Source organism: Lissotriton helveticus, chromosome 7 (genome assembly GCF_964261635.1).
Source record: "Lissotriton helveticus chromosome 7, aLisHel1.1, whole genome shotgun sequence".
Lineage (NCBI taxonomy): Eukaryota > Metazoa > Chordata > Amphibia > Caudata > Salamandridae > Lissotriton > Lissotriton helveticus.
In genome coordinates, this window is record NC_136068.1 from 1,195,801,915 (window position 1) to 1,195,816,932 (window position 15,018).

Consider the following 15,018-nt stretch of genomic DNA (forward strand, 5'->3'; position numbering starts at 1 on the left):
CAGGTGGGTGTTGTTAAATCCTTCCATAATTTAGCGAAAGGCCTCTTTGCTACGTTGAGGCATAGAAACAATAAGTGCCTTTTATATCTATTACCACCTATCCCATCAGTACTATGAAACAGGAGTATCTTAGGGTTGAATAGGACCTCCCAGGACAAGACTTCATCTAGGCATGACACTACACCCCGCCAAAAGCCCGTCAGGACCATGCTATCACACACTGTATGTAGGAAGGTGCCCTCACTCCAGTGCTCTCCATGCCACTGGAGTCAATCTATCCTGGCTGATGAGGGCTGAAAGCCCGAAACCGGTCCTAGGATGCTTGTTTCCAGTCCAGGGAGGACCTGGCATTGGCAGTTCGGGTGGACTGTTCCCATTGGGTACAGGGTCAAGACTGATTTGCATACGGCTTGGTCCAAACAGGAATGTCATGGTGAGCAAAAAACAGATACATTTAGGCCCAGATCTCTGTACTGGGGTGAATGTTTGGCATTGTTCTGCATTCTGTCCATCAATTGTTCTTTATGCATTTGCCCCCCGAGTGGGATGGGTATGCCCAGACGTGGGTCCCGTGCTCTCCATGCCCCTGGAGTCAAGCTATCCTGGCTGTACAGGGCTGAAAGCCCGAAACCAGTTCTAGGATGCTTGTTTCCACACCAGGGAGGACCTGGCCTGGTAGATCGGTCTGGACTGTTCCCATTGGGTGCAGGGTCAAGACTGATTTGCATATGGCTGGGTCCAAACTGGAATGGCATGGTGAGCAAATAAAACGATGGATTTAGGCCTGGATCTCTGTACTGGGGTGAATGTATGACATTGTTCTGCATTCTGTCCATCAATTGTTCTTTTTGCATTTGTCACCCTGAGTGGGACGGGTATGCTCAGACGTAGGTCCCGTGCACTCCATGCCACTGGAGTCAAGCTATCCTGGCTGATGAGGGCTGAAAGCCAGACACCGGTCTTAGGATGCTTGTTTCCAGTCCAGGGAGGACCTGGCCTGGCAGTTGGGGCTGGACTGTTCCCATTGGGTGCAGGGTCAAGACTGGTTTGCATATGGCTGGGTCCAAACTGGAATGGCATGGTGAGAAAAAAAACTATTGATTCAGGCTAAGATCTCTGTACTGGGGTGAATATATGACATTGTTCTTCATTCTGTACATCAATTATTCTTTTTGCATTTGTCACCCGAGTGGGACGGGTATGCCCAGACGTGGGTCCCATGCTCTCCATGCCACTTGTCAAGCTATCCTGGCTGATGAGGCCTGAAAGCCTGAAACCAGTCCTAGGATGCTTGTTTCCAGTGCAGGGAGGACCTGGCCTGGCAATTCGGGTTGGGCTGTTCCCATTGGGTGCAGGGTCAAGGCTGATTTGCATATGGCTGGGTCCAAACTGGAATGGCGAGCAAAAAAAAATGGATTTAGGCCCGGATCTCTGTACTGGGGTGAATGTATGACATTGTTCTGCAGTCTGTCTATCAATTGCTAATTTTACACTCACTCACGCCATAGCAGAGGCATGCCACTGAAGCAATGGCACCCATGTACCATAAGCGATGTCTTGTAAAATAAACTCCATGCAAGAATTTTAGTTGGATGAGATGAAGTAGAGATGGGATCACCGCCTCGCGTGGGGCCTTCAGGGCCTCTGTCCAATCGTCATCTATTGTGGTTGTATCCCTCAGCCATGTTGGTCTAAGGGCTGGCAGTGAGGTGGCACTATGTACTATTAGTTATTGATAAATCTGCTTTATCTTGTGTGTGCCTAAATCGGTAGGGTATAGAGATCACAGAAATATGAAGTTAGAGAGTGGTGCATCTGTAAATATTTATATAATTGACTGCGGTGTAGCTGAAAATCATTCTGTAACTCTTGAAATTATTTTAGGACTGGACCTCGCATGACATCTCCCAGAGTGGAGATACCCACTGCGTCCCACCGTCGAAACCCTGGCAAGGACGCCACCCAGCCAAGGAAGTCTTCCATCCATGCGGTGTCATCTGAGTCAGCTTCTCCTACCAACCCATCTGCCATATTGATCACCTCCATAAATGAATCACTACTTGAGTCGCCGGGGGAAGGGAGTTTTTCATCTTCCTTCCATATAGAAGGTCTAGCATCGGCACGTCCCCCATCACCCATCCCTGGGTTGCATAAGCTGAATCAGCCTGCGATGTATACCACCATCCTTTTATAAGTAGTAGATGGGACATAGTATAATATGAATAGATGTCTGCCACCATTATAGGTAGACTGAAAACATGTCCAGAGGGCAATACGTACCACCTCCCCACTCCAGAGAAATTGGGCCAATACTGTATTCACTTGTCTAAACCAAGCCTGAGGAATTGCAAATGGATAGATTTGTAGATAGTACAAAATCCGTGGCATGGAGACCATCTTAAATATCATCGAGTGACCCAACAGAGAGAGGGGCAGCGGAGACCAGGGCCTCCACCCTCACATGGGGTAGTATGGGGGGCATAATGTGGGCCCAGGATGTAGCAGGAGCTGGAGCAATGTATACACCTAGATATTTAAATACAATGGTATCCAATATTAGCTTGGACTCCCAGGATGTAGCTGCAGTGGTACTGACGTTGTCGACATTCATACGCAGCCCCAAAGTCTCATCAAAGATCCGCATGATCTGCAAGATAAGAGGGCCAGATGATCAAGGATCAGTAATAAAGAATAAAATATTGTCTGCGCAGACAGCTCCATACACCACTCAAACTCTCTTACCAATAGATCAGATCGCACCCATGTCGCTAATGGTTCTATCGCAAGGGTGATTAGTAAAGAAGACAGCAGGCATTCCTGCCGGGTGCCCCTGCAATCTCAAAGGGATTGGAGATCACACAGGTAACCTGAACCGTGGCTGTTCATTTGCTGTATAAAAGCTGAATATTTGACAGGAAGCGCAGGCCTAGATTGATACTACGGAGTGATATTCTCATCTGGTTGGAAAAGGGCTGTATCTGACAGGGACAGGGATAGCCCTATGGAATTCCACCACTAAGTCAGCACCAATTTGATAATTCTCTGCATATAACCTATAATAGGCTGCAAAGCTCTGGACAACATCCCAGGGTCCAGACAGCCCCACACGGGAACTCTGTACCACTGGCACAGGTAGTATTGTATTGGTGCCTTGACACAGTCTATGTAGCATTCGGCTAGATTTATCACCCCATTGATAGATGCAACTTTGGGTGGGGCTTGCCATGCCTATTTGGCCTCATTGAGAAGGTGTTGCTGGTAGATCTTGCTGCATCACCCCCCGTCCCCAACTGTACATCTCCAACTTTTCTATTTGTGTTTCCAAGACTACCAGTTCTCGGGCTCTACGCCGGCGTTCTCCTGCGCAGAAACTGATATTGACACCTCCAAGAGAAGGTGTAAGTGTTTCCCATAATACTTTTTTGGATGGCGCCATAGGCGTATTAATTGAATAATATTCCTCGATTGCACGACGAAGTAGAGAGCTATACGAAGTGTTTTGGAGGTGCCACGGCGACATGCGCAAGCAAAACTGGGAGTGACTCGGGCCCGCAAGGACATCCGCAACACCGGGGAGTGATCAGACAGTGACTGCGGATGAATATTAAGATTTGATACCCTGTGGAGATGGGTATTACGAATCAATAGGTAGTCTATCTGGGAAAAGAAGCCATGAATCGACGAATAATATTTGTAGTCGTCAGGGTGATATGACCTCCAGGTATTGGACCAGCCCAGTGTAGAACTAGGGCGGCCAGTTTGGACTCCTGCGGGGCATTCCGCCCACCTCGACCATGCCATCTATTGACCCCAGGATCAATGACATAATTACAGTCTCTATACACCAAAGAAAAACTATTGGGTAGGTCCCCCCATAAGTGGATAATACACTCAATAAAGGAAGCCCCTAGTGCGGGAGGGGCATAAACACTGCCCAATGTAATGTGCCAGTCACTATTATATAACAGCCATAAACATCGGTCCATACCTTTTGGGACTGAAATGGGACGTGCAACATGACGTACGCGCCCACTACCCCAATTTTAGCATCTAATGCATCCTTGAATTGAACAAGATCTGTGTGCAGTGCGGCGTTGTCGGACACTGCACCGGGGACCCAGTCTGATCAGCACCCCTAGAGCCTGAGCTGGTAAATTGGTCTATGGTGCTTGTTTGGTAGCTGTCGTCGAATGCTTGTCTTAAGACATAATGAAATTGATATACCACTACACTGCAGGATGATGACACCAGCTACTACGATGGGCTCAACTCGAGTAGCATGTGAGGGACCCTCCAACGTCCAGGTAGACAGTATGGATGTAAAGAGAACCTCTCCCCCGCACCAAGCACTCCGGGCCCAACCCGCTTCGGTCACAAGCCGCACCAGGACCTCTACTAACCGCCTCTGCAACCAGGAACCAACTTTAGCGAAGTCCTCCCTAACGGAGTACTGCACTGAGGGAGTTTGTGAAGACCACTTGGCAGCTAGGGGTCGATGAGGGTGAAGAGGGCACCCACAGGGATGGAGGCCCAGGTGGTGGCCATAGAAGCAGATGAGACGCCCAGCAGTGATGCTGAATTAGCCAAGAATGCAATATGGCTGGAAGGGCACCGACAGCCGAAGGCACCCAGACTACGCCAGTGGAGATCCACTCCCTGGTACACCACAACACCTTCTGGGGGGGCACCGACACCCAGCCACAGAACGCACACAATCCACAAAAGACCCATACCGGCCCCACCCTCAGGGCAGCCGCAAAAAAATACCAAAAGAGGGAAAGAAGGGATTGCCCCACACATGCAGCCCAGCATCGAACAGGCCCCTCCCCCAAACTCAGGCCAACAGCAAAAAAAGGTCAGAGGCCAGCCCCTCGAGCCTAGTCATCACCACCACAGTGTGGGCACCCCCAGGAGCCGCGATTCTCCGCGGGGCACCAATGGAGCAGCAGTCTCCCGACGTGCCTCCGCACGAGAAACTCCTTACCTCGGTGCACAAGCACCAGTACCTCATGGGGCCAGAAGGCTTCGTCCGCTGAGCCTCCTGTGAGCCGTCCAACAGTTCGTAATGTCTTCAGGAGTCAAATAGTTAAAATAATTATATAGAAAAGGATCAACAACTGTATCTCGCCCTCCATTCCTTCCCCACAATGATTAGTCGTCTCCCAGTTCAAAGAGGTCCATCCATGGTTCCTATATCCTCCTATGTTTATTAAGACATCGCCGTGATTGAAATATAATTTTTCGAGTCAAGCCCATCCATCCAATCTTCAAATAGGGGATTCCTTGTTTTAAACCAGTATTTTATGATGTCTTGCTTCATAATCAGACAATCAATTCCCAGTACCCTACATGAGTGCCTATCGCTCTCCCAATTCTCCATTATGCCCAGGATAGCTTTCTTTCAGGACAGTTCAATTAATAACCGAAGTCAGTATATTTACAATTTCACACCAGTAACAGGAAATCTCTTGGCACGACCATATCAAATGCAAGAAACGATAGTAGTCTTCCCTGCATCTGAGGCATGCAGTGGGCAGAGTTTTCCCCATCTTCTGAAAATGTCGGATGTAAGATAGTATTTTTGAAAAACTTTGGACTGAATCAACCAGAGGCGTGTCTAAATCGCTACCTCATGGGAAAGGGAGAGGGGGGGGGGGGCATTTGGGCCTTCGTCCATGCTTCTTCATCAAGTTTTCCCACCACATCTTCCCACTGCTGTCTCAGTGGCATTAAGGTATCTGGTATGCTTATGATTAAAGGAGGGTAGATTTGTCAGGTGGCGTGTTTACCCTAGGTTTCCAGAGTTCTCTTAGCCTCAAGAGGGTTGAATTAGGGACACTGCTCTAGCTTAGTCTGAAAGCAAACGTGGGCATATCCGTAGGGTTTTGTGGAATTGGGATCTCTTCAGAACAAACTCTTTTGAAAGTGTTTCATGTTATTTAATGTGACTTCCTGCATAAATATCACCCAATTTACCCATTGTGATTCTTGATGGGTTTCTGACCCCTTACATCAAGCGTTTTACAAGCCAGTCCAGGAGACTTGTATCTCTCTGAAGAGAGAGGAGAAACAAAAGTACAACAAGAACAAAAATCAAAGAGAAACACAGGAAGCAAAGAGCAGCAGAGGCAAACCACTGTAGGGGCGGAGTTCAAATGAGAATTACAAAACAATAGGCAAAAGGATGATAAGGGCTAGCTGACCGCCCCAATAAATAAGTATATTATACATATAATTTTAGCAAAATTAAAGGGCTATGCTAAAATCAGACTTAGGAGCACAACAAAACAAGGAAGCAGCTATTTGAATAAAATCCTACATTTGCACATATTGGCCGCAAATTGAACTCAATAAGGAACCAGTTTTGCTGACTCTGTGTTACCTAACGTCATTTTCTCATGCCTGAGACCAGAAGCAGCTAATTGTATTAGGTATCAATTGTGTCAAAATTGCTCTGTGAAAAAGGAAATCACATTAACCCATCGCTCAGATGAAGAATAATTCAGCCCGAGGGCAAGATTCACCTTCCTGCGAAAGCATTACAGGAACTAAAAAATGATATTAAAAAGCTGGGCTACATTTTAACATTTATAGGAAAAAATAAGTGTTTTAGCTGGATGCTGGAAGCGTGTCTCTGCTCTCCAGAGCCTGGAGAGGTAAAATGTGATGCCAGAAAATATATTAACAAACAGAGTCAGTGGCTGATAAAATGAAATTTGCTGCCAGAGTACCGTATTTCAGCTCAAAAGGTGATGAAAAGCTGAGCTTTCCAATTTTAAACAGCGCTCTTATTCCACGAACACACCAACGGTTGAAATGCTCTGAGTGCTGCATATGAATTCAGTACACAGCAGCAACGTTTGTGCTTAAGAAAACAACCAACTGCTTATTGAGACTGCAAAGACGTAATGCTACAAGACGTTTTCTAAGCTCTGAGGACCACAAATACCTGCCCAGGTGGCTGTATCTAGGACATCACATGTTCTCCTGCTTCTCGTCTTGCGCTTTGCCTGATTATAAATTCTCCCAATGTATTCCTGTTTGGACTCTTAACTAAAAGTATATACCATGGTTTATATTACAAATTGTCTGTGGTTGCTATTTCTACACACACGTCATGTCTCTTATTAAGCTTTATCTTTTGCTGTCAATGTCCTGTGGCCAACACACCCCAAAGGCAGCCAACCCAGGAGGGTGGCATGCAGGTCCTCTCTCAGGGCCGATTTCGGCCCCAGGGACCACATCCTCCGGGGCTCATCACATTTTTTTAGGGAAGGGGGATATGTAGCACCCCTTCTCGGCCGTATTTGGCCTTGGGGACCCCTTTTCCCAAGGCTAGCCATGTTGTAAATGGGGAGCGTGGCACGCAGCCCTATTCCCTGGGCCAATATTGGCCCTGTGGATCCCATTCCCTGTGCCTCTTCAATTATTAATTGGGGAGGGGATCACGCGGCCCCCACCTGGGCAGAATTTGGTCCCAGGGACCCCAACTCCCAGGCCCAGCCACATTATTAACGGGGAAAGGGCATGCAGCCCCCCTCCGTGGGTCAAAAGGCCCCAGGGACCCCATACCCCGGTGCCTGGCCAAACGCAGTCCGAGCAGGGGAGCCACGTGGCCCCTCTTCCCCATTTGTTGCAAGGCCGGGCCCTGGGGAGTAGGGTCCCAGGGGCTGAAATTGGCCCAGGAGGGGGCACGCAGCCCCCCACCCTGGGCCAAAATTGGCCCCGGGGACACCAAATATATATTATATTCTTATATCATGTTAACTTTAGAAAAAGGACACAGTAGCAGTGGACAAACAATTTTCAAGCTTAAATATCTGAAAATGTGTTACCACCACAACCCAGATCAGCAAAAAGCAAATCACCAATACAAGAGCTATGATTTGTTATGTCTAAGTTGCAAAAATGCATACACATATTTTCAAGGTACATAGATGTGGAGGCTAGAAAATTAAAACTATACTTATCTATATGCACTTACCTTCACAATGTTTTGGTAGTTAATATTCTGGTCAAGATATTATGACAGGGTGATATTTAAAACTCAATATTGTGATGTAATATTTTCAATCACCACCCACTCCTAATCAAGACTGATATAGTTTGTTTCTCTATGAGGTTTATGAGTTGCCCAGATACTTACCATGACTATGTTGGCGAGATGAGCAGAAATGAGGGCATAGACTCCGCCTGAAGATCCCACCACAGGAGCAGTCATGTCAGCTACAGACACGGCGAGTGAACCTTGGGAAAGACAACAGTTGTATGGAAGTTAATGTAGACGTAGACAACAATAATACACATATTTTTTCACGCATCCCCTGAAAACTAGCATACTATTTCCAGGTATACCATCAATTGTGAAAAGAGTGTTTGTTCATGTGAGAAGTTGGCCTGATGTGCAGTGCTCACTATTCTAGTGATCACTATATATCAGTCCAAACAACCCTTATTGATGATTGGTTGTAAGTCAACCTTATAGACCAGCTATCCTAGTAGCATGGATACGAGCAGTCTAAGGCTAAGACTCTAGAGGGCGTGTTAAGCCAGCTGTTTTACCATCACATTACCCCTTGAACACCCAGTGAAAGGACACCACACAAGTTGTTATGAAAATAAACAGTGTATTTATTTATAACAAGACTACCCTGGCTCTTTATGAGACAGGGAGCTAAGCACACAACAAAACTCTTACGAAAATACTTAAGTTAGCACGTTATACACAAATGCCCGAGGGGCACGAAAAACCATATACGCTAAAAGTGGAATGCGAATTACTAGCAGGTAAGTAACAGTTCTAATAGGCTTTGGAATCGCTAGGACTGGACTAGGGAATCGTTAGATTACTACTAGGAGGCCTAGGGGACTCGGGTGCAGAGTGTGCACTCTCACGCGGGATGCGGGACAAAGTCTATGGAAGCTAGAATTCACAAAGTTAGTGTTCACGGGCGAACCCGACCTGGTAGGGAGAAAACGACAGTGGATCCTGACCCTTGGATAGTGAGGCTATGCTGGGACACCGGAGTGCCGAAGTTACCTAGCCCAGGGGCTGCAGCTGCATAGGTCTGAAAAGACGTCGGGGATCTCGTTGCCGGACCAGGAGCCTGGAAGGAAGAAGTTGCTGGCAGGCGACCAGTGAAGGAAAGTTCGATGGATCCAAGCCTGGATCAAGGAAGAAGAAAACCTGAAAGCAGAGGGGACCAAGTTCTTGAATCACTAGCCAGTGATTAAGTGGGCACCAGGATGGCACCGGGCGAAGTCACCGCAGTCAGGTGAGTGGGCACTGCTGGGCTCTGCAGTCTCTCGGACCAGGAGGCGTTGTCGGCGACCAGGATGGAGGTGCGAGCTGTCCCACGAAGGATGAAGTCGTTGGCGTCGAAGTTACCCAGGATTGGGCAACAAGCCTTGGCTAATTCAAGCCCACGCGGTGGACTCAAAATGGCGTCTTGAGTGGACCAGGAGGGTCCAGGGTGCTCCTCTTCTGGAAGGGAGCAAGGGCCAGTCTGGAGCAACCAGACCAGCAGCAGAAATGTCGTCGGGCGTCGTCAGGAAGGCCACAAGCCAACGGGCTAGTAGCCAAACAACGCGGTGAGCAGCGGAAAGCAGAAGGGCCCCACGCAGATCGTGGAGATGCTGGGGGGGCTGCACTTCGGAGCTGGAGCTGCTCAGAGTCGGGGCTTCTCGGACCCCAAAGCACTCACCAGTAGATTACTCGGCGGGCTTGCTGGAAAGAAGTCGTGCAGTCTTGCAGATGGCCGGTCCCTTGAGGTCTCGTCGCACCCACGGTTCTCAGCTGGGCTGTAGAGGTGGGTAGAGGTCAGAGGTGCCAGGGAAGCCGGTTCTCGTCGAGCTGGGCAGTCGGATTCCGGAGGAAGGACTTACAGCAGACCGCAGTGTTCTTGGATGGTGCCTGCGGATGCAGGGTGACTACTCCTTAGTCACAAGGGAGAAATCTTAGGAAGAAGTCTTGAGTTCCTTTCGCAGAAAGTAGTTTCAGGATTCAAAGATGATCTGATTTGGAAGGGGGCCAGTCTCTACCTTTATCCTGTAAAAAGGGGCTGGCACGCGACTAAGTCCTGCCCTATGGGTGGGACTAGGAGGGGGGTGGTTACACCCACTTCCTTGGCGGGCTTTTCCCCAGCACAGGGTCTGGAGTGACCCTGGAACTGGTTCCAGCCAGCCTATGCACAGTGAGCACCGGGGTGCCACGTGCAGTCACCTTCCTCTAAAGCCCTGCCTACTTACAATACACAAAACCCTGTCTGGGACGGTGCTGGCACCGCCCCTGGCAGGAAACCCTTTGTCCTTATCTCCTGCTCTGGGAGGACTCCCAGCAGCAGGAGGGCAGACTTGTGTCTCGGTGGCAGCATCCATTTTGTGGATGCTAAGGCTCTGTCTGACTTTTAACCGGGTTATAGGTTACAGGCATGTCGTGTCCCTCTAGAAGGGTGGAATGCTAACCCCGTCGCCAGAATTGGCGAGGGGTTAGTATTCCAATTCGTATGACACCTTACTCGACATGTTTTGATAAAGCGATACCAGAGTTGGCACATAACCGCGAGGATTATAATGCACTTAAGAGTATATGGTATGCGATATCATGGAAACGGCTAAGGGATGGATCCCGAAAGCCGCAGACAGGCTCAGCTCATGCCAGAGCACCATCTCACACGATTCCAAGCACTCTGCCTTCAGGATGGTTAAGGCCTGCTATAGGAGTGACTGATAGGAGATCTGTGTGTCCATTTTTAGGGTTAGATATAGGTATACTATATCTAAAGCAAAGGGTGAGTACACCACCTTGCCCCAGCTGTCGTGCAGCCAGTTGTGTCAGTTTTAGTTAGTCAATCCAGGGGTGGCACAATACATGCTTCAGCCCCTGGGAGACTTCTGGGTGCACCTCAGCCCTGGGTACAGGGACTTGGAGAGGGCCCAGTGCCAATTCAGTACCTGGGTACAATTTGGATAGAGAGAACAGCTAGGCTGTGGGTCTGATTAGCAGGCCCACAGCCAGGGAAAGTCGTAAACCAGTGCAGCAAAAAGCAAAAATCTGGGTGATCATAGGATTGCAGACCCTACTCTCCTACATGACCCCCCCCCAAACTTTGGGACAATAAGCTAACCTTGACCAGGTGAGTCTTCTTGCTCTAAGTGGAAATACCTGGAGAGCCCATCAGCATTGCTGTGATCAGTCCCAGGTCTATGCTCCACTGTAAAATCCATCCCCTGTAGGGAAATGGACCACCTAAGCAGTTTGGGGTTTTCACCCTTCATCTGATTTAGCCACAAGAGGGGCTTATGGTCTGTCTGAATGGTGAAGTGAGTGCCAAACAAGTAGGCCCTCAGCTTCTTCAGGGCCCAGACCACAGCAAAGGCCTCCCTCTCAATAGCTGACCAATTTTTCTCTCTGGGTGTCAACCTCCTACTAATGAAAGCAATAGGCTGATCATTACCATCAAAATTCAGTTGAGACAGAACAGCTCCCACACCCAACTCAGAAGCATCTGTTTGGACAATGAATGGCTTGGAGTAATCTGGACTCTTGAGGATAGGTGCTGTGCACATGGCCTGCTTTAGGTCATTGAATGCTTTCTGACAGCTTGCTGTCCACTGAACTTTCTTTGGCATCTTTTTGCTTGTCAGGTCATTAAGGGGGGTCACTATGGACCCATAATTCCTGACAAACTTCCTATAGTACCCAGTCAGGCCCAAGAAAGCTCGAACCTGAGTCTGGGTGATTGGAGGAGTCCAGTCCTTGATGGCCTGTATCTTACTCTCCAGTGGCTGAACCTGGCCTCCACCTACAAGGTGGCCCAGGTATACAACCTGTGACTGCCCTATCTGGCACTTTGTGGCCTTGATAGTGAGGCCTGCCTTTTGCAGGGCCCCTAACACTTTCCTCAGGTGGACCAGGTGATCCTCCCAGGTGGAGCTAAAGACAGCAATATCGTCAAGATAAGCTGCACAGAAGTCATCCAGCCCAGTGAGGACTTGATTCACCAACCTTTGGAAGGTGGCAGGTGCATTTTTCAGTCCAAAGGGCATTACCACAAATTGATAATGCCCTCCAGGGGTAGAAAATGCTGTCTTGGGTTTGGCTTCCTCAGCTAACCTGATTTGCCAATACCCAGCTGTCAAATCAAATGTGCTTAAGAAGTTGGCAGAAGCCAATCTATCTATAAGCTCATCTGCTCTTGGTATTGGGTGGGCATCAGTCTTAGTGACTGCATTGAGGCCTCTGTAGTCTACGCAAAACCTCATCTCTCTCTTACCACCCTGGGTGTGAGGCTTTGGCACTAGAACTACTGGGCTAGCCCAAGGGCTATCTGAGGGCTCAATGACTCCCAGTTCCAACATTTTCTGCACTTCAGTTTTGATGCAGTCTCTAACATGATCAGGCTGCCTGTAGATTTTACTCTTGACAGGCAGACTGTCTCCAGTGTCAACATCATGGGTACACCAATCAGTTTGGCTGGGTGTCAGAGAGAACATATGTCGAAAGGATTGCAGAACTTGCCTGCAATCCTGTTGCTGATGTTCAGTGAGGCTGCCACAAAAGACAACACCATCAACTGACCCATCATCAGGATTCTGAGTGAGCAGGTCTGGGAGAGGGTCACTCTCTTCCTCCTGTCCCTCATCTGTGGCCATGAGCAAGCTCATGTCCTTCCTGTCAACATATGCCTTGAGCCTGTTAACATGGAGCACTCTGAGAGGGCTCCTGGGAGTTCCAAGGTCCACCAAGTAGGTAACCTCTCCCTTTTGCTCAATGATGGTGTGGGGCCCAGACCATTTGTCTTTCAGAGCTGCTGGGGCCACTGGCTCCAGCACCCACACCTTCTGTCCTGGCTGGTACACAGTCAGTACAGCCTTTTGGTCATGCCAAGCTTTTTGAAGTTCCTGGCTGGCCTCAAGGTTTTTAGATGCCTTCTCCATATACTCAGCCATCCTGGAGCGGAGACCAAGTACATAGTCCACTATGTTAGTTGCAGGCTTTTTGAGAGGTCTCTCCCATCCTTCCTTCACCAAACACAGGGGTCCTCTTACAGGATGCCCATACAGAAGCTCAAAAGGGCTGTAGCCAACCCCCTTCTGTGGGACCTCTCTGTAAGCAAACAAGAGGCAGGGGATCAGGACATCCCATCTTCTCCTAAGAGGTTCAGGTAGTCCATGAATCATCCCTTTCAGGGTCCTGTTGAATCTCTCAACAAGCCCATTGCATTGTGGATGATAGGGTGTGGTGAACTTGTAGTTCACACCACACTCTTTCCACATGGCAGTCAGATATCCTGACATGAAGTTTGTACCTCTGTCAGAAACGACCTCCTTAGGGAAACCCACTCTGGAGAACACTCCAACTAGGGCTCTTGCCACTACAGGGGCTGTAGTGGTCCTAAGGGGAATAGCCTCAGGATACCTGGTGGCATGGTCCACCACCACCAGTATAAACTTGTGTCCTGATGCTGTCTGGGGTTCCATTGGACCAACAATGTCAATCCCCACTCTTTCAAAGGGAACCCCCACCACAGGTAGTGGTATGAGGGGGGCCTTTGTTGTGCCACCTGACTTACCACTGGCTTGGCAAGTGACACATGAGCGACAAAACTCCTTGGTATTCTCATTCATATGGGGCCAGTGAAAGTGTGAGACAAGCCTGTCCCAAGTCTTTGTCTGACCTAAATGACCTGCAAGGGGAATCTCATGGGCCAAGGTGAGAAGGAAACCTCTCAGAGACAAGGGGATGACCAGCCTCCTGGTTGCACCAGGCTTGGGGTCTCTTGACTCAGAGTACAGGAGTCCATCTTCCCAGTATACCCTGTGGGCACCTGTGGCATTCCCTGCAGCCTCAGCAGCAGCCTGCTGTCTGAGGGGTTCAAGGGAAGGGCAGCTCAACTGTTCCTTCCCCAGGTCTGCTCTGGAGGGTCCCCCTGAGCCCAGAAACTCAACTTGATCAAGTTCAAGCTCTTTAGGCTCAGTTTCCCTCAGCTCTTCTAGATCAGCCTCCTCAGAGACTTGATCCTCAACCTGGGGCAAGGGGGAAGGCAAAGCCTTACCCTTACTGCTCTTCTTCTTGGAAGGTGTCTGGTCCATAATTTCAGGATCCAGCACCTGTTCAGTGGGGCATCTTCTGGCCTGTGACCTAGTCACAGCAAGCACATGTGCTGGCAAGCCTAACATCTCCATGTGAGTCCTCTGCTCCACTTCTGACCATTGTGATGACTCCAAATCATTGCCCAACAAACAATCAACTGGGAGGTCTGAACTGACTACAACTTTCTTTTGTCCCTTCACTCCACCCCAGGAGAAAGCTACAATTGCCACACTATGACTAGTAGTGACATTGCTGGCATTGGTCACCAGGAAATCAGTACCTGGCATGATCTGTCCAGGGTCCACAAAGTTAGGTGTCACCATGGTGACACTGGCACAAGTGTCCCTATAGGCCTGAGCCATCTTGCCATTAATCAAAGGTGTCTGCCTGTATTTGCCCAAAGTATTGGGACTTATTTCAGGGGACATATCCATATCCCCTGTACAGACAAGGACAGCCTGAGTGAGTGTGCCAACTAAGTTGTCAGACCCCTCAGTACCCAAGGTTAACCCAACTAATGCCTTGGGAGTGACACTACCACTACTGACTGTACTAGGGGGTGCAGTTGCTTTAGGAGCTGTAGTGGCAGGAGTTTGTCCTCCTCCTCTTTTGGTGCACTCACTAAACCAGTGAGATTTACTTTTGCAGTACTGGCACCACCTTTTTGACTGGCCTTCTTGAGTCTTCTTCTTCTGGGAAGCCTGACCCCCACCCTCTTTGGTTTGTTGGGGACCTGGTGAAGACTTCTGGTCATTTTGCTCATTCTTAACATTACCCTTCTGGTCTGCTTTCTTCTGACCACCCTGGTTCTGGTTCTGGTTCTGCTTGATCCTTGTCCTGACCCATTTGTCTGCCTTCTTTCCCAATTCTTGGGGAGAGGTCAGATCTGAATCAACAAGGTGCTGGTGCAGCAACTGGTTCTG

At 48.9% G+C, this 15,018-nt stretch overlaps 1 protein-coding gene across 1 annotated transcript in view; it reads right to left on the minus strand.

Annotated features, from left to right (window-relative positions):
• RHBDL3 (rhomboid like 3) overlaps positions 1 to 15,018 on the minus strand; it is a 605,698-nt gene that overhangs the window by 15,528 nt on the left and 575,152 nt on the right. The window contains exon 7 of the mRNA XM_078650797.1: positions 8,147 to 8,247. Within this exon, the coding sequence (XP_078506923.1) occupies positions 8,147 to 8,247 (101 nt within the window). The remainder of the gene's footprint in view (positions 1 to 8,146; positions 8,248 to 15,018) is intronic.